This window comes from Peromyscus maniculatus, chromosome 1, assembly GCF_049852395.1.
Source record: "Peromyscus maniculatus bairdii isolate BWxNUB_F1_BW_parent chromosome 1, HU_Pman_BW_mat_3.1, whole genome shotgun sequence".
Lineage (NCBI taxonomy): Eukaryota > Metazoa > Chordata > Mammalia > Rodentia > Cricetidae > Peromyscus > Peromyscus maniculatus.
The window spans coordinates 33,946,462-33,971,097 of record NC_134852.1 but is presented as its reverse complement, the minus strand read 5'-3'; the positions used below and the strand labels follow the sequence as shown (position 1 = coordinate 33,971,097).

Below are 24,636 nucleotides of genomic sequence, written 5' to 3'. Positions count from 1 at the left end.
GCTCTTAACTGCTGAGCCATCTCTGCAGCCTCCATAGTTTATTTTCTTGAAACAGGGTCTCAACAACTCAGGTTGGCCTTGAGCTTACTATGCAGCCAAAGGTGACTTTGAATGAATCCTTCCTCTACCTTCCAAGTGCTGAGATTAGAGATATACACCATCATTCTTGGCTTGTTGTTGTTGTTTTTTTTTTTTTTGTGTGTGTGTGTGTGTGTGTGTGTGTGTGTTTGTGTGTTGAGACTAATACTACTCAGGATTGCCTGGAACTCATGATGTAGACCACGCTGACCTTGAACACATAATCCTCCTGCCTCAGCCTTTCAATTGCTGGTATTACAGGTATGTGAGACCACCACTGATGATGGGCACATTTCTGTGTATTTTGTATACATCAAGAGTGCTAAATAAGCCGGGCGGTGGTGGCGCACGCCTTTAATCCCAGCACTCGGGAGGCAGAGCCAGGCGGATCTCTGTGAGTTCGAGGCCAGCCAGGGCTACCAAGTGAGTCCCAGGAAAGGCGCAAAGCTACACAGAGAAACCCTGTCTCGAAAAACCAAAAAAAAAAAAAAAAAGAAAGAAAAAAAAGAGTGCTAAATAAAAGGGGCGTACTGGAGAAATGGCTCAGGGGCTGAGTGCTTACTGCTCTTCCATATAGGACCCAAGCTCACTTCCCAGTACCCACATCATCATCGGTTTACAACTGTGACTCCAGCTCCAAAGAGATCCTACACTTCTGGCCTCCGGACACCTGTACTCATATGCACAAACCTACACGCAGGCATTCACATACACATAATTGAAATAATAAATTTTTTTAATTTAAAAAAAAAAAGAACCAAGGACTCAGGAGTTTGAAAAGAATCTCAAGACTCTGATAGAAAGCTAAAACCGAAGAAGCCTCTAGAAGCCCTTTTGTCCAGACTCAGTCTAGCAGGAAGAAGTAAAGCACTTCCCTATGGGACTGGGGTGAGAGTTTAGGAGTCATACCCCCACACACACACCAGGACCATGGGATCAGGCAGGAGGTGGAGGCATATCTGAGACCCAGCAGGCTTCCTGGTAGAGCTGACCCATGTTCTGACGTTATTGCTTTTTCTCAATCTGAGCAGGCTGAATGAGAACATGTCCGTGTGTGTGGCAGACTTCGGACTCTCCAAGAAGATCTATAATGGGGACTACTACCGCCAAGGGCGCATTGCCAAGATGCCAGTCAAGTGGATTGCCATCGAGAGTTTGGCAGATCGAGTCTACACCAGCAAGAGTGATGTGGTAGGTGTGCCCCAGTCAGGAGTGGGTAATCATGCAGTGTGTGGGGTAAGTGACGAGACCTGAGAAGCTGCAGAGTTCACAGGGACCTGTGGGCTTCCTTGCACAGGAATCTGTCTGTGGGACCTGGACATGTTTGGGAATGTATGAAGAGTATATGTACATGGCTAGAATAGTGGCAGGGTGGGCAGTTTAGGTTAGGAAGCCGTGGTGACCAAGTATGCCATACAGTGTGTGCAACGTGGCATGAAGGGTGACATGTGACATCATGTAAATGTGTGCATGGGTGTGCATATCTCTACATCCTCTGAAGTCAGTCGTGTGTGTGTGTGTGTGTGTGTGTGTGTGTGTGTGTGTGTGTGCATACCTGTGATACATATATACCGCTGTCAACAAATGCCCTTGTAAGTGTTGAGTGTGTGCCTGAACTTATGTGTTGGAGGTGTCTCTGTGTAGAAGAGACCTTCTCACTGCCTTCCCCTACTCTGACAGTGGTCCTTCGGCGTGACAATGTGGGAGATCGCCACCCGAGGCCAAACTCCCTATCCAGGAGTGGAGAACAGTGAAATTTACGACTACCTACGCCAGGGAAATCGCCTGAAACAGCCTGTGGACTGCCTGGATGGCCTGTGAGGATCTTTAGGACTCCCCAATCCCACTTCAGAATTTACTCCCACCCTCAATTACCCACACAGAGCACCCAGCATCTCCAGGACTGGCTAAATGTGCATGGAATCCCAATCCCTCAGAATATTGAGAAACCCATTTGCCTCTCCTGAATGCTCTGAGCTGTGCCACTCCTAGTCAGCCAGTGGGGGTGCAAGGTATCTTTTCCAGCTCTGACTGTTGTGTGGAATGCGGGCTGGTCAACCCCTTCCCACCTCAATCAGGTATTCTTTTTGTTTTTGTTTTTCAAGACAGGGTTTCTCTGTGTAGCCCTGGCTGTCCTGGGGAACTCAACTCTGTAGACCAGGCTGGCCTCATACTCACAGAGATTCACTTGCCTCTGCCTCCTGAGTGCTGGGATTAAAGGCATGTGCCACCACCGCCCGCAGGCAGGTATTCTTAAAACAACTGCATACAACCTTCCTGGGCAGCCCTGGCCCTGACACACCAACCTCCCATGTTCCCTCACCCCCATGTGCCTGAATACCCAGGGCCCTTTGCAAAACTCTCCATTCTGTTTAATTGACCCTCTCCAGACTCTCAGCTCTCTAAGCAGCTAGCAGAAACCTTCAGGATATGGTTATCAATCTTCGAGGCATCTGAGGGTGCAGAGAAGAGTGTAACATTTAGCTTGTGCTTTGAGGTTAAAGAAAGGATGTCGCTTGGGTCAGGAGGAGATAGCCTGGGATTCAGACTGGACACTCCTAGAGCTGAAGAGGATGAGATTAATAGCTAATCTTTTACAGAACTTACTGGAAGGCAATGATACAAGTGCTTTGCTTGTATTGACTCACTGGATCCCTTCCACAGTCAAAGGGAGTAGACAGGCATCATTGTTACCCCCGTTTTGCAGATGAGAAAATTGAAGTTTACAGGGAGGGCATATCATTTGCTGCTGCATGAGGTACTGCACTCTAGAATCTAATACTTTAAATCCAGTAAACATTTATTTCATGGTTTCTGAAGATCAGAGTCTGAGCCACTTAGGAGGGTGGTTCTACAGGTCTGTAACAAGGTTATTAAAGTGTCAGCGGAGGCTGCATGTGAAGACCAGAGGCGGGACAACCGTTTTCAAGGTGTCACGCTCACATGGCTGAGGCAAGAAGCCTGTTCCTTACTGCGGGGACCTTCATTAGGCCACTCGAGCTTCCTCAAATGACGATCCAAGAGAATGTGCAAGGGGTAGCCGAAATGCCTTTTATGACTTAGTGTTAAACGTCACATGTGTGCCATCCCTTCTGCTGAGCCAAAAGCAAATCCCTACACTCAAGGGGAGGGGCCTTAGCCTTGACCTTTTGAATGGTGGAGTGTCATATAAGAACTTGAGGACATATGCAAATCACTCTAGAAGACTTCTAATTCATCCTAGACCCCACAATGTGCTTGGTAAATGGCAGAGCCAGGCCTTGATATGAGGGTCTGTTCTGGGTGGTCACACTGGGACCCTTTGCCCTCAAACCCTCACTAAAAACCACCTGAGACCCAGAGAGGTTTCCTAAGATCTTTCCCAGCCCACCTCAGAAGCTTGGAAATTTTCAAATCCCTGTATCTTGCTCTAAGTTGCTGAGGTTCTCTGTAGTCCCCAGTCACCTGAGTGTCCTAAAGCCTCCCCTGAACTCCTAGGATGCTCCCCTTCTAAGCCCCTGCTTAGCCAGCCACCCTTTACTTTACCTCTTTAGGTATGCCCTGATGTCTCGGTGCTGGGAGCTAAACCCACGGGACCGGCCAAGTTTTGCGGAGCTTCGGGAAGACCTGGAGAACACATTGAAGGCTCTGCCCCCTGCTCAGGAGCCTGACGAAATCCTCTATGTCAACATGGATGAGGGCACAAGCCACCTTGAACCCCGTGGTGCTGCTGGAGGAGCTGATCCCCCGACCCACCCCGATCCGAAGGATTCCTGCAGCTGTCTCACTGCAGCTGAAGTCCACGCTGCTGGACGCTACGTCCTCTGTCCTTCTACAGTTCCTGGACCCAGTCTGTCCGCTGACAGAGGCTGCCCAGCGCCCCCAGGGCAGGAGGACGGAGCCTGAGACAATCTTCCACCTGGGATGCCCTCTCAGGATCCAAGCTTGGCACTGCCACTGGGGGGAACCTCACCCCCACTTTGCCACTCCTGGCCTTCTCCCCGACTGCAGCATGATCTTTCCTCCCTTCTCAAATTCAGCACAGAAAGACTTGTCCTTTTTCTGTGTCATAAACATAAACATAAAAAGAAGGGTTGGGCTGCAGTCTCGAAGGATCTTCTCAGATCTGACATCCCAACATTCTGTATTCTACGGTTTGAGTCTAGATTTCAAGGTTCTAGATCTCAGAGATGATATGAGTCCTTGGGTCTAAGGAACCGAGACCCTGGTTTCTAAGTCTCAAGAGCTATTGTTGTAGACATGGCCCACTGTTCAAAAGCTCTGAGATTCTGTGGCTCTAGATTTTTCTGGTTCTAAAATTCTTGGTGATGCCCTTATGGTTTTTGGTTGCACAGCTCTGAGATTCCAGGATCTAAGGCCTTGTGATTCTAGACTTTACTTTTCTGGAGCCCAGGGTCCTATGAGTGGAAGCTTGTAGATTTTAAAATTCTACAGGTTCTAGGCATGAAGGTTATAAGGCATACTGTTCTCAAATTTAACAGCTCTTCATGTTGCAAAACTCCAGATCATCAAGTTTCAAACATTTATTTTCTCAATTTCTAAGATTCCAGTGATGGTCATTTACAGCCTCTGAGGCGTTATGATCATAAGTTCTTTTATATAAAACCCTGCATCTCAAGGGAATAAGATTCTAGAATCTGAAATTCAAAAGCTTTAAGAGTCTCCAGACTGAGTTTCTAAGCTATGATGTGATGATAATCTAAAATTTGGTCTGAGGTTCTAGATTCTCTAAGATTCTACATCATATGCCCCAAGATTACAGATTATTAAATTCTAATGTTAGCCTGCTCTTGATCTCAGGCACTGTAAGATACTGTGGGTCCAAGACTCGGGGTCCTAAGAGGCTCACAGTTAATTGTGACTAACTAGACACCAAAGTTCTAACCATTTCTAATGCTGGACACCTCTAAGTTCTGTGCTGCTTCCTGCCTTTCTAGCACTTAATTAAAGACCCGAGAATACATGTTTCTAAAAATATTAAAGCTCTAAGCACTGTAACTTAGGAATCCAGTGTTCTGAGATTTGAAAGGTCCACAGGTCTAGACTATTAGGTACGATCCCAAGGTTGGGACCTTGTAGCATTCTTCTGTAAGCCTTTCCCTCCTTAGCCACCTATGCTTCCTCTTCTCAGGTGGGGTGTACCCCACCTCAAGCCTGTGCAATGCATTGGGAATGCCTTTCCTCCAAGGGAGGGGCCTTCCTCCCCTCCTTATGGGCCATGTTGCCCCCTTGAGCCAGTCCCTTATCCCTGTGTGAAGTGTGGACTCTGGTGCCTCCAGAGAGGCTCAAATCACATAAAATGTTTGTCAATCACTGTTCTGTCTCCTGTGTCCATTCAGCTGCGATATGGCCCCTCTCCCTGGAGATTCCATTTCCCCATTGTAAAATGAAGGGCTGCTGTGTGTAGAAGCTCAGGCCTGTAATCCTAACACCTGAGAGGCAAAAGGATGGAGAATTAGTTGTAGGCCATCATGGCTTACAGAGAGACCCTACCTCAATAAGAAAAAAAAGTAATAAGGGTTTAATGGACCTGGGAATGTTTTCTTCATTAGTGATGGTAAACATTAACCATGCACATAGACAAATAGATACAACTGAGGAAAGGTAGGCTCTCAGAAAGCCCCGAGGAATGTGTACACACACACACACACACACACACACAATATACACATATGAATACACACATATGTAAGTATATATGGAGACAGAGAGATTGAGGTCCCCACAGGGTCTTACACACATGCTCCAAAGTAACAGACATGTGAATTACTAAATTTGCACAGGTACACCTAGCCACGAATACAAAGACATAGTTATTCAGACACAGTAACAGAAACACATTAACTCACACTGGCAAATCTGCAAACATCAACAGGCTGGTACTCACCAGCAATAGGAAAAACCTTTAGTAACTGAGACACAGAACAGCATTAGGCAGGCACACTTGAGAATCAGATGTGTGACTGCATTCCCAGCACTTGAGAGGTATAAGCAGGAAGCTCAAGAGTTCAACCTCATCCCTGATTACATAGATCCAGGTCAGCCTGGGCTACATGAGACCCTGTCTCAATAAAGAACTAACATGCCCAGACCTATGGACTACTAGCACAAAAGATTCCCACACAGTCAAACATTCAGATTGACAAGGATTGGACCAGAACACCTTGATACATGAATGCACAAAAGAACTCCGTGCCAGCCAAGGCCAATGTCTGGGTCTTCAGTTGTTCCTGGGTGTGTCGGACTGCAGACATAAAAACCCTAGGCGGCGCCGGGTCGCCCCCCAGTGGTGGCTGCCGAAAACTGGGTACAGTTCAATCCGGCCCATAAAGTTTTTTTTTTTTTTTTTTTAAACAAATCGTTGTAGTTGCTGGGAGGAGAGAGGAAGTCGGACGTGGGCAAGGGGCGGGGTGTCTGGACTGGAACCTCCGGGCCCACGTGAGTGTCTGTCCCGCTGCTGAGTGGGTGTTGTGTGTCTAGGTTGCTGTGGTGTAAGTTTGTAGCGTCAACTGTCCCAGTGGAGCTTTGTCGTGCGATGCTTCTTGCTTGTGCCACGCCTACACTGCCGTTTGATGTCTTAACCTGAAATGATGCTCTCGGCGTGTTACCCCTGTTCGTTTATTGCGCGATGCTTGCCTTTATCTAAGCGGAGAGTGTGGCTTTTGTTCAGCGTAAGGCTAGGGGTTGGTTGATAGTGGACGTTTTGCATTGTGCGTTTCGATGGTGTCATTTCACTAAATTTTTGTCTTCTGAGCTAGGGGCGACAGGTGTACGGATTAACACGAGGCATAAAGACGGGTCCTCATGTTCGAAGTGGTTAGTATAGACATCAAACAGCAAGACCGAATGAACAGTTAGCGGACTCGAGATGGAGAGCCGCAAACTTCTGCTCTATGGTCGCGTGTAGAGCGGCCTGTCCTTGCAACCATAGAGAAAGCGCCTTGAGAGATGTGCTACCAAAGGGAGGGGCGCGGTTGACCGCACAACTTTTCTCCCGTCGTTAGCCTGACCCTCGCTCTCAACCCTTCAGCGCTCTCCAGACCCAGTTTTTTTTTATTTCTCATAAAAAAGCACCTGGGTTTGTAGCAGACGATGAGTAACATGTCCTCTTAATCTCTATTCTGTATTAAACATTCCTGTACGGCGAACTTGGCTAGGCAAGCCTCTCAAGAATGGCCAATCTAGTTAGCTTTTCCTAAAGCGCTCAAGCTATGGCTGTGGGGAAAATGTAAGAGTAACCGCGATTGGCCGGCAGGTTGTTTTGAAACCGCCCTAACGGCAAGGGGCGGGCTCTCCGTGAATTAATCTCCTTCCGGCTTCCGAACGGCAACAGGAAAGACGAGGGTTGGCTGGCCCCTCCTCGCCACACTTGATTGGTTGTAGTGACTTTACCCGCTCGGACTCCGCGAGGGGCGGGAGAGCTCGACCAGTCAGAACGTGTTTTACAGCGAGTCCGAGCCAAAGGCGGCTCGGAGAGACTGGGAGATCGCTCTGAGACCTCACTGCTAATTGCTCCAAATCCCCGCCCGCGTCCCTTCATTCGGCCGTACCGCTGCGGGCGCGCGGGCGTCGCCCAATCAGTGCTCGCTCCGCCCCTCGCCTTTTCCCGCCCTCCACTCTGGCCGCGACTTCGACGTAGGCTAACGCTTCCTCTTCGGCAGCGCCTGCACCCTCTTGTCGCCGTTCTTTTGAAAGCCGCGCTGCGATTGGCTTAGTCTCCGGGCCTGCGCCCGTTGCCCTGTGCGCTGACCAATTGACACCCGTGTTCCAGCGTACGGGAACGGGCAAGGGGGAGGAGGCGGCGGCGGCCATTTTGAGCCGCCGCCGCCATTGGAGCGGCCCCCCCCTTTCCCCCTTCGCCTCCTGACAGGCGAGGTTTAGGGGGGACAGAGCCCTGGGAGGCCGGGCCAGGCTCGGGGGCCGCCCCGGGGGCCCGGGCCATGGATGTGCGCCGTCTGAAGGTGAACGAACTTCGCGAGGAGCTGCAGCGCCGCGGCCTGGACACTCGCGGCCTCAAGGCCGAGCTTGCAGAGCGGCTGCTGGCTGCGTTGGAGGCCGAGGAGCCCGAAGAAGAGCGGGAGCTCGAGACCGAAGACGAACCAGGGTTACCTGAGCACAACAACGAGGAGGTCGAGACCGAGGGGGGCTCCGAGCTGGAGGGGACCGCGCAGCCACCGCCGCCCGGGCTGCAGCCGCACCCGGAGCCCGGCGGCTACTCGGGGCCGGACGGACATTGTGAGAGTGCGCGGGGCGGGGGGCCGGGGAGCTTGGAGTCCGGGCCGCGGACGGGCTGTGGGACGCGGGAAGTCCACTCCAGAGAGCCAGGAGATGGTCTGCGGAGCCTGCGATCCGCCACCTGCCGCTGTAAAGGATCTGCGGACAGGGCCTCGGGGCAGCCTGAGGGCGGATCCGGGCCTTCGGGGCAGGGAAAACCCTGGGGGTGGGGGTAGACTTTTTTTTTTTTTTCTTTCTTTTCTAAGGCGACTATAGGTACGAGCGAGCGAGTGGGGAGGACTCCACATCCTGAGACTGGGAGACCGGAAACTTGTTGTTTTTTTTTTAATTTTTTATTTTGTTGGAGCAGGAGAGTCGGAAGAACTAGAAGCTTTAAGGGGAAGGGGTATCTCGCCGAGGGTCTTGGAAAATGGTGATTCTAGCTGGGCTTTGAGTTGGCATCTTGGGTGGCCGTGCCAGTCCACCGTTTGGGCTGGATCGCAAAAGCCGGATTTCCAGGTAGGGCAGAGTAGCCAACGGTGCAGTACTGGGAGAATTTTGAGGATAGGGGATCTCCGATTTTGCCGTCGGATGAGATACGGGAGATCTGCTTAGTGCTGGGGGTGGAATGGTGCTGTAGAGCTGCTGGTGTCCGGGCTGGGGAGATGGGCCAAGCGCTTCGGTGCTTGGCCGGTGAGCTGTCAGGTAATAATGAAAACCCAGCAAAAGATTGGGTCGTCCCGTGTTCCCCTCCTCCCCCCACAACCAACTCCTGCATTTCAGTTACAGGTCCAACCTTGAGGACAGGCACGACTTGGATATTTGGTACTGGGAGATCTGGGTTATCTAGTTGGCTTCTAGAGAAGCCACAAGAGCTTTGGTGGCAAGGAAAGACAGTATGTTTTAATGGACAAAAGAGCTGGGGGTCTAGAATTGGGAAGGCTCTCCTGCTGAATGGCCTTGCATTGTCAGCTATGGGTAGTTTTCAAAACAGGGATAACTGGAGTTGTGGGGAATAAGTTGGTAGCAAGTGGATGAACTGTGTTGTGTGGTGGGCAGAGAACTTTTGTGTCCCATAGGGAGTATGCAGCTAGCAAATGTGGGGGAGGGAAGCATGGAGGATTTGAAGAAGAAAGGAAACCTGTTGATTTGGCTGGAGGCCTCATATTGGAGCTGAGGGAGTATTCCTTCACAAGAGAGTGCTCCTGAGTCCCCAGAAACAGTGACTTGTGTGCTCAGGGGACACGGGGGAACTTGATCATCCAGGAAGTGTGTCTCTAAGAGTTAGGATTAGAGTGGAACTGCCATCCTGTGAGTAAAGGAGACCCTGGTATGAGAGGGAACCTGGAATTAGACACCAAGGCATCCAAGGCTTAGAGTGTTTCTCTGAGAAGAAATCACTAAGACTTGGGACTAAACATGAGAGAGAAAAACGAGGCCTTAAAGGAGCCTTGGGATTGGTATCCAGTACTCACTTGTTCATGAGAGGTGGGAACCTGTGGAGGGACCACCCTGGGTCTACATGTGCAGGATTACCCATGTGCAGGCAGGTGGTCAGTTCCCTGGGAAGAAGGGAGGAGTGGCCACTGTGAATGTGTCTAGAGCTGAGGAACCCTGGCAAGAGCGACTCATGAAGGAGCAGCAAGGGTGCAACCCTAACTAACCTTGCTTCTTCCAGAAAGGTCTTGGGAAAGCGAGTTGATGATGCTTCGGAGCACAAACTGTAGACTCAGGCAGGTTTTTTTGGAGTTAAACAAATCATTTACCCTCTGAGCCTGGTCTCCTTGTAAAATGGGAATGATAAAAGTGTCCTCCCAGTGGTTGGGGATTTAGCTCAGTGGTAGAGCGTTTGCCTAGCAAGCACAAGGCCCTGGATTCGGTCCTCAGCTCTGAGGGTGGGAGTCGGGGGGGAGTGTCCTCCCAGAGTTGTCAGTAGTGAGATCTTATGTCTGAGGGACTTCACACAAGGGTTGCCTGTTGTTATGGGAATGTTGTAGACAGTAGAAAAGGATCCCAGAATCATATCTTCCCTAGCCCAGTCTGCTAGGAGAGACAACATGGGCTTTCTGGGGAAAACACTGTCCTGAGGCTCTGGAGGAAGCAGAATGGTTTGAGGAGACCTTGTGTTCCAATTAAGGAGATATTCTATCCCCTGTCATGTCATGTGCCCCCCCCCCAACATATCTACGACAAAATGCTTTAAGCCCCCTTCAGGTCCCTCTCCAGCACTTCCTACATCCTTGGTAAACAGACACTTCTGGCTTTCCTCCCTTTGGGCTGCACCTAGTTTGTGCCCAGATGTATTTGTCCTCTGAGAAAGAGTCCAATCAGTTAACAAGTGGCAGAATAGTCTATCCTTTCCTGTGGCTCTGCCTCGCTGCTCCTGGCACAGCTTCTAACAGGGCTCTGGAGGCACCCATCAGCACACTTACCCCAGGGACAGGGAGCTGCGTGCTGCCCATCCGAAGTTCATCAAGTTCTCTCTTACTTTGTTTCTGTTGTAGTTCTATTTGTAAGCTTCTCACAGGAGATGGTGTCCTTCCCCAGGAATGTTCTCTATCTTCATCACTGAGCCTTTGACTGGAGCCTTTGAGTTGAGGCTCATCTCTTCCTTCCTGGATCCCGTTCTCAGCTCTTGGTGCTTCAGACAGTCGATACATAATTTTGTACTGTAAATGTCTGTTAATGTGTGTCTGTCTCCCTAAACTGGATGCTTCAGTGGGGCAAGTTCATACTCACCAGTATCTCAGGGTCTGATGTACGGTATACATTTCATAAGTAGTTACTATTCCTCACCTCCTGGACCGACAGAACACGTTTCCTAACCACTTCTAACTCCACCTATTTGGTGACCTATTCCTAGTGAGCCTGGAGGCTATTACCACGATTCTAGAGGTTTGTACATTGTGTTGACTGTGCTGGAGATACATGTACAGCAAAAGACAGGGGCAGTCAAGAATGTTCAAGTCACAGATGGATGGGACTAGTGAGAGGGTTGGTTTGTGCTCTAAGTTTTGAAGACTGGGCCCTGAAGTAAACTCTGAGCAATACACCTTAAAGTAGAGATCAGTATTAGCTGCTCAGTGAAGTGCCTGGTACATCTTAGAGTGGCTCCCACCCTTGAGGCTACTTAACGGACGAACTTCTTCCTCAGTTGGTTTAACGTATTCAGTTTCTATAGAGCACAATTACAGATCTGTTTGTAGACTTTTGAGACACAAAGTACATACCCATAGGCATCTGCAAACACCCCTTGCCTAAATAGATTTCCATCTGAAGGTGTTATTCTTTGCCTTCTGACAGTCTGATTCACCTCAGTAAGGATGATATCTTAGTTATGACTCCTTTCAAATGTATTCATCTAACTGATTTTTTTTTTTTTTTTTTTTTTAACCTTAAGATGTCATGGACAATATTACCAGGCAGAACCAATTCTATGAGACGCCGGTCATCAAGCAAGAAAACGAGTCAGGCTATGACAGGAGACCATTAGACATGGAGCCACAGCAGCAGGCCTATCGCCCAGGTAGGAAAGAAGGTTCCCACACTTTCTTTCTTGAAGGAAACAGAATCCAAGTAAGACCTTGTGTCTTTCTCTTCTGGCCTTTGTCCTTCTGGCAAGGTTTTATTTGGGTTGGGATTTTGGTTTTGTTCTGTTTGGAGTTGAGGGTTTTGTTCTTGGTTTGGTTTATTTTTGAGATACCATCCTTACTAGGTTGTTCAAGCCACCTTAAACTGCAAAAGGAGTTGGGACTGTCTTTGTACTCCTGGTCCTTCTGCCTCCATTTCTCTCTCAGTTCTCTTTGGTTTTGAAGAAAATAACTCAAGTCTGGCTTCCTGGTATCTTTTCAGGTGTTAGTGCCCTAGAGGGTTTAGACGTGGGGGCTGCTGCTTGAGCCTTAGAGTCATGCAATGTGGGAGCCAGAAACAGCTTTCTGAATCCAATGTGGTGCTCGCTGTGTTCTGAAGAATACCGCTTCAGGAGACTACTCATTGGAAAGGGGTTCCTTAGCCAGACAGCTATATAGAAAAATGCAGCATAGCTGTATTGCCACATGGAGATTTATTGTGTTCATTAAAGGCTCTGAGAAGTCCTAGATTGAAATAACCTGATATTGTGTATTTAAACTCTGCACTTCTAAAACATGTACTATATTATTGCAGAACATTGTTTTCCATAATAAGCAGGGAGACAGATAGGATCCACCTAGCTTCTCCCCCGTTTATGAGAGGAGGCGACTGGTCTGATGGCAAAGCTAAAACCCAAGAAACCAGCTCAAACCAATGTTCTTGGTACATGAATTGTATTTCTCCCATGAAAGTCTGACTGTTTAGGAATCACCATAGCTAGCTCCAGTGCCTTTTCTAGTGAATCTAGTGATCCTATCAAATTCCATTCTGCTTCATCCACAAAGAAAAAGCCCCTGGTAGGTACTTGTGTAGGGTGGGAGTGGGAGTGACTAGGGACATTAAAGAATGTAGGTTAAACTATAGATTTGTGTCAGGCTCTGTCTTAGAGCTTATATTGCTGTGAAGAGACACAGTGACCACAGCAACTCTTAGAAAGGAACACGTTTAATTGGGCTGGCTTACAGTTAAGTGGTTTAGTCCATTGTCATGGCGGACATGGCTGTTTGCATGCAGACATGTTGCTGAAGAAGGAGCTGCGAGTTCTACATCCAGATAGGCAGGCCTCGGGAAAAGAATTGAGCCACTGAGCCTGAGCTTGAGCACCTGGGACCTCAGAACACACACACACACACACACACACACACACACACACACACACGGTGACACACACACTTCTTCCAACGAGGCCCAACCCCCTAATAGTGCCATTCCTTATAGGTTAAGCATTCAAACACATGACTCTATGGGGGCCATTCCTATTCAAACCTCCACAGGCTCTGTGGGACTTGTGGGGTCATTTGGCCCAAGGAGCTGGTTTTATAACCACCAGTGCTGTTAACAACCACCAGTGGCCTCTGAGTCTAGTTTATGCTTAAGCCATGGAGGCAGCCATCAAAAAAAAAAACAACTGAACCTAATTTCTGCCCTTGAGAACCAGGAACATTGACTAGGAGATTGAGTCCATGTGCCAAAGCTAGGGAGCGACTTGAACAGAGTGCTGGGATAAACATCAGCAGTAGGTTAGGTGGTGCCCCTTCAGCACCTTCTCAAAAGTAAGGCCCTATGAATCCATAGCTTGTTCTTTGTTAGCCATCAATTCATGGGATCTGTCCGGGGCTTTCCAAATGTTATCACCCCACCTTGACGTCTTGGTGTGATTTAATGAGGCTTCAAGAAGAGCTGAACGGCTGACCTTCCCACTCAGTTGATTGAGCTTTGTAGAAAGTGACTGAAGCCAGTAGAGTTTGCTATAGATCCGTAGTACTCTGCTGAGTCCACCTTCTGCCTTGGCTTTGTCAGAAAGAAGCTCTGTAAGAATGGGGCACACAAATTCTCTGGGAAGAGACACTTTAACTCTTGCTTCTCAGAGTTTACAGGAACTTCGCAGGCTCTTAGGTCTCACTCCCTCTTGGTGTAGGCCAAGGTAGTAACTTTTGAGTCAGCATTTATGAACCTTCAGAACATTAGCCAAAAACTATTGTTCTACCTTCGGGTCATCTGAGGGATCTTGTCCTTTTTAGTGTTGAAGGCCTGAGTGTTACCTGGCTAGTAGACTGTCACCCATCCAGCCTTACATCATCCTGGCCTCCTTGGCTCACTCAGTAGGCCTCTGGAGCACAGCCCTTGATTGTAGTCACAAGCCTGCCAGCATCATCTTGCGTAAAAGGGATTGGAGACGTAGTAATCGGAGGGTTTTCCAAGTGTCTTGACCATCCTGATTCATCCTGACAGTGGAACTGAAGACAGAAATGAAGCAGGAAGCACCACCTAGCTTCCTCCCCCCGGAAGCCTCACAGCTCAAGCCAGACAGACAACAATTCCAGAGTCGAAAGAGGCCTTTTGAAGAGAATCGGGGCCGTGGGTACTTTGAGCACCGGGAGGACCGGAGGTGGGTACATGAGACAACAGCCACTCTTGTCATTGGTTCACTCACTGAGTGGGACTGAGCAGAGCTCTCTCTCCCTGGTATCCCTTCCTTTGCTGGCTGGCAGATTGAACTTCCTACGCTTTGATCCTTCCTCCCGCTCCACCCTGGTTATTACCTGCAGAGCAAATTCCGGACACCTTAGAGTTTTACCTAGATGTCTTTTTAGCCCTTCCCCTTACTGCTTCTGCAGCTACTCAGTGTCTTTTTTTTAATAGACAAGTTCTCACTGTGTAAATTCTGACTGGCCTGAAACTTAATGTCAACCAGGCTAGCCTCAGACTCACAAAGATTCTCTTGCCTCAGCCTCCATTCCTGGCTAGTGTCCGGTTCTTATTGGCCACTCTGTATCCCTTAATTTGAAGCTATTTCCTGACCTTATTGTGTGACCCCAGCTCCTGCCCACCCCTCATCCAGTCAGCATTCATGAGATCCCTTCCTGGGACTAGATACTGAGGCTGTAGAAACATTTTGGACAGTGGACTTGCCTTCTGCTGCTTTCCTTTTTTTTTTTCATTTTCTCCAAGATAGGTTTTCTCTGTGTCATTTTGGTGCATGTCTTGGATCTCGCTCTGTAGCCCAGGCTAGCCTCGAACTCACAGAGATCAGCCTGGCTCTGCCTTCCGAGTGCTGGGATTAAAGGCGTGTGCTGCCACTGCCCGGCTGCCTTCTGCTTTTCTAATATCGGGTTGGAGGTAGACTGTTACAAATAAACCACAGACTCAGGGTGAGCAGCAAAGATGTGTTTTGGGAGCTCACAAGAAGGTGTGATCTTTTCTCTGGCCATTTTCCTTTGGAACAAGCCTTCCCCTTCCTTTCCCTCCAGGTCCTGTCCTACCCCCTCCCTGCTACCCTCCTGGCTCCTGTGTGAAGCCTTTTCTAGTCATTCAGTCTAGGAATGACTGCTTGTCTAGTTTAGTCACCTGACACATTTGATTTCCTTTCTGGAGAAGTCCACCTCTACCTAGCTTATTTAAGAAAGGTGGGAGGGCAGGGAAGCTGGGGCGGGTGCTGATGTAATTCAGTAGTAGGACTCTTGCCCAGCACGTGTTAAGCTCTGGGCTCCACCCCCATCATGGCCAAAGAAAAGAACTGGCATGGATCTCCTGAACTGTAATTGAAATTAGGACAAGGAACCGACATGGAATGGATTAGACAAGAGCTACTAGCTGATGAAGAGCAGAGGTGGACATTAGCTCTAATTTGGAGCTGTCAGGGAAAGCTTGCTAGGGTAGACTTAAGATGCCATGAGCCTGGCATAGTGGTACACTTTAATCCCAGCATTCGTAAGGCAGGTGGATCTCTGTGAGTTCCAAGCCTGCCGGGGCTAGGTTGAGAGCCCCTGTCTTTAAGTAAATAAAGAAACTAGCCTGGCCTGGCAGGGCTGGATGGTGCTTCCCTAGAAGGACTCCTGCTGTGAAGAGTGTCAGCAGATCCAAGCAGAGTGCTGAGTGTTGGGCTCAGCCTTCTCCTCTTTGTTGCTCCTGTACAGCAGAACTCTAGTGTGTTAACAAAATACCTTTTTTTATGTTATAGAAAGATAACATGTTCGTGATTAAGGACACTTTAAAGAGAGCGAAAGGCTGGAAAAAGTGGGTCATCCCATATCCTTTCAGATGCAGGATTATAAGAAGCCTGATCTATGGGTACATTGTAATTACATCCAGGCCCTTGCCTTTCATTGCTCTTACTGTCCCAGCTTGAGTACTGTGGCCTCCCCTCAGCAATACTCAGTGAGGGCAGCAGTTCACACAGAGCAAAAGTATGGGTTAGAATCTTACAGTGTGAGAGAAAGAGCTGAAAAAGCTCCTTGAATGATTGATTCTGCTGCCCTTCTTTATACAGAGCAGTCCTTTGTCCTCTTCTTAGGTTGGGAGTTAATGCTCACTGCCCTCGGCACGTATCTGGTAGCACCTGGGAAGAAATGGTGATCCAGAAAGTAGTTGTGAGCCACTTGTAAATCTCAGCAAAAATTTATTTATATATCTCTAGCTATTTCATGACTTACCCCTCTTTCCAACACAGGGGTCGTTCTCCTCAGCCTCCTGCTGAAGAGGATGAAGATGACTTTGATGACACTCTTGTTGCCATTGACACATGTGAGTCCTGAAAGTGCCCATCTGATGCTACCTTCTTACAGTCTGTGTTGCAAGGCCATCTTTGGATCTCCACCATCCCTTTCTAGCACCATCCAGAGCCACTGTTCCAACCATGAGCCCCAGCACAGCTCTAGACCAGGGCATTAGTGTGGAGTCAGGCCTACTCCTAAGTGTAGCTGATGGGTCCTAAGCAAGCTGTTCTACTTCTCCCTGCTTCTTCAAAAAGAGGAGCAATGTGGCCTTCTCGATGTCCAGCGAGACTCCGGGGATAAGGTCCCAAAAGGAGTATGAAAACCCTCTACCACCCTGTGTGCACAAGGGGTTTGTCTCTAATCAGGAATCTGAGTGCTGCTGGGGAAACTTAACTCTTTGATAACTGACTTGCCAGTTTCCATCAGCTGCTCACGTTCCAAGTGAAACCAATGCCACTTTGTCCTCCAGTGCTTTCACGAAGTGGCTTTCACCTTGACTATGCATCTGACACTCTGAGAGATGATTATGGAGGGATTGGGCCACGAAGTCAATACATAGTAGAGCCAGTGAGTCTGTTTTCACATATATCCAGCAGCCTACTCGGCTCTAAGAACAATGTACTTTATCAACACAGGTGTTTCATTATGTAGCTCATATTTATAGAGTGCTGCTGGCTTTGTATTTGGTGAGGGATAAAGACATAGACATTCTCTTCTCTCACAAGCTATCAAAGACAACTAACCATTTTTAAAAGTGTTGGGTAGCAGTGGTCCACAGGGCAGCACATGATTAAATGCTGATGTGTTGGCAGTAGTGTTCAGCCTGCCAAGAAATGAGAGCACCTTGGGGGCAAGCTGGTAAGGAAAGGATTCCCTGAAGTTGTGAATGGCTTTTACAGAATTGGCACTATGCATGAGATGGGACGTGACCACCTGTGCTACACCTGGAGGGCAGGTGTCGTTCAGGTCAAATGTTCATACCACAGCTAGCAACAGAAATCTGCTCTTAAACAGTCAGCACTGGGAGGAAGTTAACGTGTATGGTGCTGGGAGTAAACCTCAATCTCTTAGGATCTCAGTTTGAATTTGTGAGGTTGTTGACACTCTCCTTAGGCTGTGACACATTCCCTTCAAAGGTAATTACAATTTCTGAGGGACTTCCTGAAGCCTATCCTTGAATCCCAAACAACAGTCAATTTTCTGGGGTTTTCCTCCACAGATAACTGTGACCTGCACTTCAAAGTGGCCCGAGACCGGAGTAGTGGCTATCCGCTGACGATCGAGGGCTTTGCATACCTGTGGTCAGGAGCTCGTGCCAGCTATGGGGTCAGAAGGGGGCGTGTATGTTTTGAAATGAAGGTGAGTGGGAAAGATAGACAAGACAGAAAGCAGGTCTGTCCTCTGGAGTAGCCTGTCACCAGCCACCATCATCAGAGCTGTGACTGCAAGATACTAGATTGAGCTTAGACAATGCCCAAAATATGACGAACTATCACAGACAGCCTCACTGTCTTAGAAAAGGTAGACAATTATTCTTTTCTGTGGTGGGATTTGCATCAGGTAGTACAAAGCCAAACAGTAATGGTGATGTTTGTAAAATGACTTCCACCCTTAGCATTGGAGAAAAAAATTGTGTATTCTTTTTATATCCAAATTTATTTATGATAGTATCTGTAGAGCCCTTCACACACAATATCAGTCCCGGAGTCTTTGTGTGGATTATCTCCATCAATCCTCACATTGTTACCATGAATAAGCACTCTGATACCCCAGGCTAGAGGTGCAGCTGAGACAGGTTTAGTTTACTGACTGACGTGTTATTTAATGTGCCAGTTAAAAGAAATACTGTCAAACTACATGGCTTTCTTCTGTGGATTGTAAGATGAACTGTTCCTTCACAGAGAGATATGAAAAATGTCTGCAAGTCAGTGGAATGTGGTATCTTTCTAAAGCTATAGACTAGTTCTGGTAGATAGGGATACCAGGTAGCCACTGTGATGTAATTAGGTAGCACAGAGTATGGAATTAAAAAGTAGACATGCTCCTGTGCTCTCACCCTATTCCTTCCCTTTAAAGGGAGTTTAGAGAGAGAGAAGGGCAATAGGGATGTTAAGTGTGCTATTGGCAGCGTGGTCTACAAAGTGAGATCCAGACTGTTACACAGAGAAATCCTGTCTCGAAAAACAAAACAAAACAAAAAGTGTGCTTTTGTTTCCTTGCTTCTGTTACTTGCTATTGTGTCTTGGATGTTTTTTATATACTCTTACCTTAGCCCTGCCTCATCTTTTTAATTGGTTTTGTGGCTTCATTGGACCATTATGTACCTGGTTCCTTATTGTTGTTTTTCTTCCTGGCTTTTATTAAAAATTGTTGCACTCAGTGTCTTTCCAAACCCACACTGTACATACTTGGGCACCTAAGACCTAGGGATGATCTAGAGGTGCATGTTTACAAGGTGTGTGCACTTACTGTCTTGTTTTTATGATGCTGGGGATCCAGCGCACAGCCTCATTTGTGGTAGGCGAGTGCTTTGTCCAGTGGAAGTTTATTTCCCCTGCAGCAAGTATTAAAACTGAAAAGGAGGGGCGAGGTGTTTGGAAGCACTCTCTGTGGCACCTTAAGAGTCCCTGCCATCACAGCAGGCTCTTGGGAGCTGTATGAGTTCCTCTTCCAGCAACCAAGTTGTTTGTTTTAGTTCTCTTTTTGTCTGTCTGTCTTATCTAGGCAGGATCTCATTGGCCCAGGCTGGCCTCACCCCTCACTGTGTACTCAAGCTGGTCTTGAGTTTGTGGCCGTCCTCCTGCCTCTGCCTCCTAAGTGCTGAGATTACAGGCATGAAGCACCATCACTGTTTATTGCCTGATACACTTACCTCCTACTTTGCCTGATAATCCAGCAGCTTTGAGACAATCCTGAGCCTTCTTGTGTTCTGTCCTCAGATCAATGAGGAAATCTCCGTGAAGCACCTTCCATCTACAGAGCCTGACCCCCACGTTGTCCGTATTGGTTGGTCCTTGGACTCTTGCAGCACTCAGCTAGGTAAGAAGGTCAGCCAGGCAGTCCTCAGTATAGAGTGATCATCCTGCCCCTGGATTCTCGGGGCTCCTAAACTGCTCTTCCCAGTATTGGACTGAGAACGTCTACCCTGGACTGGAGACGGGTGCGGCTGATGCTCGTGTGTCACTGCCGGACTCGAGGACTTGTCACAGAGTGGCTCTTTCAGAGTAAATTCAGAGGACTGTTTCCACCATACTGAAATAAATTCTTAGGCCTGCTAAGTTTTTTATGAACTTTCTGTCCAGAGTAGAACCTAGAGTAAAAGCAGAAGCAGCTGAGACAGTGAGGTTCACTGGCAGAGAAGCAGGAGCTGCTTGCTGAGAGATTGAATTTTCATAAGGTGCTGGGGCTCGGTAACAATCTGCAATTTTCTGGACGTTCCTTTTGGTGGTTTTTATACGTACTCAAACTGGGTCATGCTATGAAGTTTATATAGTCTAGTTTCTTCTAATATATAATGGGCCAAATATTGAAAATAAGTATGGTTTCCTAGCCAATGCATAATTTTCTATTTTATAACTTTTTAAGTTTTTTGTTCTGTAGTGGGTGCTGGGAGTTGAGCCCAGGGCCTCACAAAAACTCTTACCACTGAGCTACATCCCGACCCTATTGTATTTATTTAACGTGTTTCCTTTTGTACCTCATTTAAATTAATTGCATCTTTTTGCTTGAATTCCTGTTCTTGTAATTACTTGACAACTTGAGACAAATCCTTAAAAGTAGGTGTGTTAGGTTAATCCTCAACACCACACACACACACACACACACACACACACACACACACACACACACACACACACAGCAAGATCTATCAAGTTAAGGGCTATAAGGGCTGCTGAGATGGCTCAACCAGTCAGAAAGAGTACTTGGTACAGAAGCCTGAAGACCTGTGTTCAGGCCTTGGGACCCATGTAAAAATGGAAGAAGAAAACTGACTCTGCAAGATTGTCACCTGATCTCCCTGTACATGCCCATTCATACATAATAATAATAACTGCTATTTTTTTATTTTTATATGTAGCAGCATTCTTTATTTACGAATCATAGGTAGAGGGACTGGAGAGATGGCTTAGCAGTTAAGAGCACTGGCTGCTCTTCTAGAGGACCCAGGTTCAATTGCTAGCACCACATGTTGGCTCACACTGTAACTCCTAATTCCATCTGGCACCCTTATATAGACATACATGTAGGCAAAACATCTATGCTTGTAAAAATGAATAAATCTGAGTCAGATGGTGGTAGTATCACATGCCTTTAGTCCCAGCACTCAGGAGGCAGAGGCAGGCAAATCTCGGAGTTCGAGGACAGCCTGGTCTACAGAGTGAGTTCCAGGACAGCCAGAGCTACACAGAGAAACCCTGTCTCAAACCCCCTCCATCCGTCCAAAAAAAAATCTTTTTTTAAAAAAATCATTTGCATCCTTAAAAAAAAGAAGAGTGTAAGCCTAGAGGTGATGAAGCCTGCCTTTAATCACAGCATTTGGGAGGCAGAGGCAGGCTGATCTCTTGAGTTCGAGGCTAGTCTGGTTTACAGAGCGAGTTCCAGGACAGAGAAATGGGGTGGGGGGTGGGGTGCGGCGGCGGTGCAGTGCTTGTTGCTCTTACAGAGGACCTAGGTTTGGTTCCCAGCCCCTATATCAGGAAGCTCACAACCACCTATAACACCACCTCCAGGCACCTGGACCCACATGGTACACATAAATGCAGGCAGGTGCACACACACATATACATGGGTAAAAATAATGTTTAAAAGTCTGTAAAAGAATCAGTTCAGGAGTGGTGGCACACACTTGAAATCTCAGCTTTTGGGGTGTGGAAGCAGAAGGATCAGAGTTTGAGGACAGACCTGACTCCATAATGAGTTTGAGTCAAGCTGGGGCTACATGAGACCCAATCTCAACAAAACAAAACAAAAGAATCATAGGTCAGAGCCAGGTGCAGAGATAAACTAAATCCTGGCTATCCGGAAGGATTGAGAATGTGAGGCCAGCCTGGGCATCCTGCAATACTTAATTTGAGGGGGGAAAAAAAAAAAAAAGAATTGGTCATCTCATTTTATCTTTGTCTTAGTTTTAAAATGGTGGTGGTAGTGGCCAGACACGGTGTCATACACCTTTAATCCCAGCACTCAGGAGGCAGAGGCAGGTGGACTTCTGTGGCCTACAGAGTGAGTTCCAGGACAGCCAGGTTATACTGTGAGACTGTCTCAAAATAGGGCAATGACTGTGGCAGCTGTGAAGGTGTTGTATCCATCAGAGATTTAACCTGCCTGTGCCTTCCTTCAGGTGAAGAGCCTTTTTCCTATGGTTATGGAGGCACAGGGAAGAAGTCTACCAATAGCCGCTTTGAAAACTACGGAGACAAATTTGCAGAGAACGATGTGATTGGCTGCTTTGCGGTGAGTGCTGGCAGCCTGTGGGAATTGACAGGGCCAGGTGCCTGATGTAGACTTTTTCAGGATACCTGTATTGTTGTCTATGCTAATCCAGCCACTCTATCCATGTCATTTTCTCTGATGGTTTGATATTGTCTCCTCCAGAGTAGGGATTACTGATTTGTGTGAGATTCTGCCATCCTTTCCCTTCTTGTCTTTATGCAGAGCTGACTGTGGTACCATGAAGATTTGAGGACTTCAAGTATACACAACTCCCTCTGTCTGGTTACCACAGTGACATTTTAATCAAACTTGAGAATTTCTTCCCTCTGTTGGGAAATAGCCAGTCTGCTTTCAAAGGCATTGTGTTAGCTTTTGGCCCCCGTTGGCATCACCTGATTTTCCAAATTGTTTTTTGAACTGAGTTAGTTGAGCTGACTTCCTGTCATGCACTGCCCTCTGACAGAGCGGAAGCAGAAGCTAGAGGAAGCCTTTGCTGCTGCATTAGTTCCGGAGAGCAGTTACCAGCAGTCACTGATTGGGTGGTAGCTTTAGGCTCTGGAGCCAGACTTGCTGAGCTTAGTTGTTCTTGGTCTTAGGCTCACAGCCCTGGCCAACTTCCCTGTTAGTCTCCTCCAAATAAGAATCTTTGTATTTACCTCTTTTGTGTTGAGTTTTAACCCATTCCAAACACTTAGAATAATAGGTGGCACATAGTAAGTGCTCGGTAGCACCCCTTCGTACAGTTAGCATTGTGAACACACAGCAGCCTTGTGAACTGTGACATGAGGCCCCAGAGAAAAGGACTGCCCAGAGGCTACGTCCTCAGGGTCTTATCTTCTGTGCTTATTTGTTCACATAACTCCTTTTTAAAAGAAAGTTCTTTTTTTTTAGCTTGGAAAATTGTTTCAAACTTTGAGGCACTGGGGAAGCAGCTCAGTAGACAGTGCTTGTTGAGTATGTAGAGCCTTGGGTTCAGTCTTCATCACTGCATGAAACTGGGTGCAGTGATGCCTATAATCCTAGCTCCCAGAGGGTAGAGACAGGAGGACCCCGAGTTCAAGGTCATCCTCAGCTACATAGTAAGTTTAAGATTAGCCTGGACTACATGAAACTCAAAAAAAAAAAAAAACACAAAAAACCCAAATCAGTAAAATTTTTGGTTTCATTTTTCTTGAGACAGGGTTTCTTTGTGTAGCCCTGGCTGTCCTGAACTCACACTGTAGACCAGGTTGGCCTCAAATTCAGAGATCTGCCTGCCTCTGCCTCCCAAGTGTTAGAATTAAAGGCATGCACCACTACCACGATAAAAATAAGTAAAAACACAAAGGAAAAGGACTCCATCACTCCCAAAACAAAACAAAAACTTTAGAAAAATAAGAATAAAGAATTCTTAGGACCTTTTATCACTTTTGCTATAAGAGAGAGAGAGAGTGTGTGTGTGTGTGTGTGTGTGTGTGTGTGTGTGTGTGTGTGTGTGTGTGTGTGTGTGTAGTTGACCCATTTGAGAGTAGGCTGCATTCCTATCCTTAATATTTCATGTATATTTAAGTCTGCCATCTTAACTCTTTCCCAGATATGAGACTGATATACTACTGTTAAAGGTGTAGCTGCCATCAGCCCACATTGAAATTATATCAGTTGTCCCGTTGGCTTGTTTAAATGCAACTGAGTTTTTTGGGGGGGGTGTTGGGAGCTGACCAGGATGTGTTACTTTCTGTTGCCCTGTCTTGGTTCCTTTAGTCTGAAACAGATTCCCAGCCTTCCTAGGTATTGTATGACCTTTGTGTGTGAGAGAGAGGGAGGAAGAGAGACAGGCTTTCCTGGAACTCATTTATGACCTTGGTTTTATTTTTTTAAAGCAGAGTCTAACTCTGGCCAGGAGCTTAGTATATAGACTAGGGTGACCTCTATCTTTTAAAGATTCACCTGCTTCTGCATCCCAGTGCCGGGACTCAAAGCCATGCAACCGCCATACCGTGCTGTTCTAATAAAACACTTTTAGACAAAAATTAATGATGGTTATATTCTACAGTCTTGAATACAGTTTTTCCATTTAATAGTATATTCTAATAAACTTCCAGTGTCCACACAAGTGATATGGGGCTAACTCAAGCATTTTTAAAATTAATTCATGTGATTTAAAAAGAGAAACAAAAGAGTATAGCTCTTAACCCCCTACCCATTGTTTCCTATGTCCCAGCTGCACATAGGAGCCACTTGTTCTAGGGTGAATCTGAATACAAGAGAGAGGACATTTATTTTGTTTCTTTAACATAAAAGGTGGCATATTTATTCTACCTTTTGCTTAATTATGTGTCTTCAGATCTTTTTTCTAGGGCTACAGAAACCTAAAGGCCATCTTTGTTTTTGGATTGGGGCTCTTATTTTGTATTGTCTCTCGTTTTCACCACCGTTGTTGATGGAGCCTTATTCCTTAGGATTTATCAGCTATAGCGAAGGTGCCAGAGTACCCTCCTTTGGAAGCTGGTCTTTCTGTTGCTCCCTGATAGCTCTTTTCTGGTAGACATAGAGATAATGCCAAAGAAAATACTTGTCATTTTGTCATTTGCCAGGGTTGCACAGCGACGTTTTGAAGCCCTCCGTATGGACTCTATACAGTTGTCTCTCCCCCGTTGGAGCAGCTTTTGCTGTGCTTACACATACATCTGTATAGGGAGTGTTTCCTTCTAACTTAACTTCTGGTTATAAGTTGTGTGTAGTGGAGGGTGGGAATATGCATGTGTACACTTTAAGACAGGGTTTTACTGTGTAGTCCAGGTTGGCC

General features: G+C 47.2%; 2 protein-coding genes across 8 annotated transcripts in view; both read left to right on the top strand.

The window, feature by feature from the left end:
- The window catches only part of Axl (AXL receptor tyrosine kinase), a 33,396-nt gene extending 28,003 nt beyond the window's left edge, over positions 1 to 5,393 (top strand). For all 4 annotated transcript variants that reach the window (XM_006988031.4, XM_016006548.3, XM_006988032.4 and 1 more), the window contains 3 exons: positions 1,110 to 1,269; positions 1,759 to 1,895; positions 3,612 to 5,393. In XM_006988031.4, the coding sequence (XP_006988093.1) occupies positions 1,110 to 1,269; positions 1,759 to 1,895; positions 3,612 to 3,963 (649 nt within the window). In that variant the 3' untranslated portion in view covers positions 3,964 to 5,393. The remainder of the gene's footprint in view (positions 1 to 1,109; positions 1,270 to 1,758; positions 1,896 to 3,611) is intronic.
- Positions 5,394 to 6,435: 1,042 nt separating this feature from the next.
- The window catches only part of Hnrnpul1 (heterogeneous nuclear ribonucleoprotein U like 1), a 35,957-nt gene continuing 17,756 nt past the window's right edge, over positions 6,436 to 24,636 (top strand). Inside the window, exons 1-7 of one of the 4 annotated variants that reach the window (XM_076574278.1) lie at positions 6,436 to 6,516; positions 11,693 to 11,818; positions 14,155 to 14,311; positions 16,373 to 16,446; positions 17,638 to 17,777; positions 19,358 to 19,457; positions 21,760 to 21,872. In XM_076574278.1, coding sequence (XP_076430393.1) covers positions 11,698 to 11,818; positions 14,155 to 14,311; positions 16,373 to 16,446; positions 17,638 to 17,777; positions 19,358 to 19,457; positions 21,760 to 21,872 — 705 coding nt within the window. In that variant the 5' untranslated portion in view covers positions 6,436 to 6,516; positions 11,693 to 11,697. Of the gene's footprint in view, positions 6,517 to 7,485; positions 8,314 to 8,558; positions 8,812 to 11,692; positions 11,819 to 14,154; positions 14,312 to 16,372; positions 16,447 to 17,637; positions 17,778 to 19,357; positions 19,458 to 21,759; positions 21,873 to 24,636 lie in introns of those variants that run through there. The other 3 variants (XM_006988033.4, XM_006988034.4, XM_076574275.1) reach the window with 3 other exon arrangements.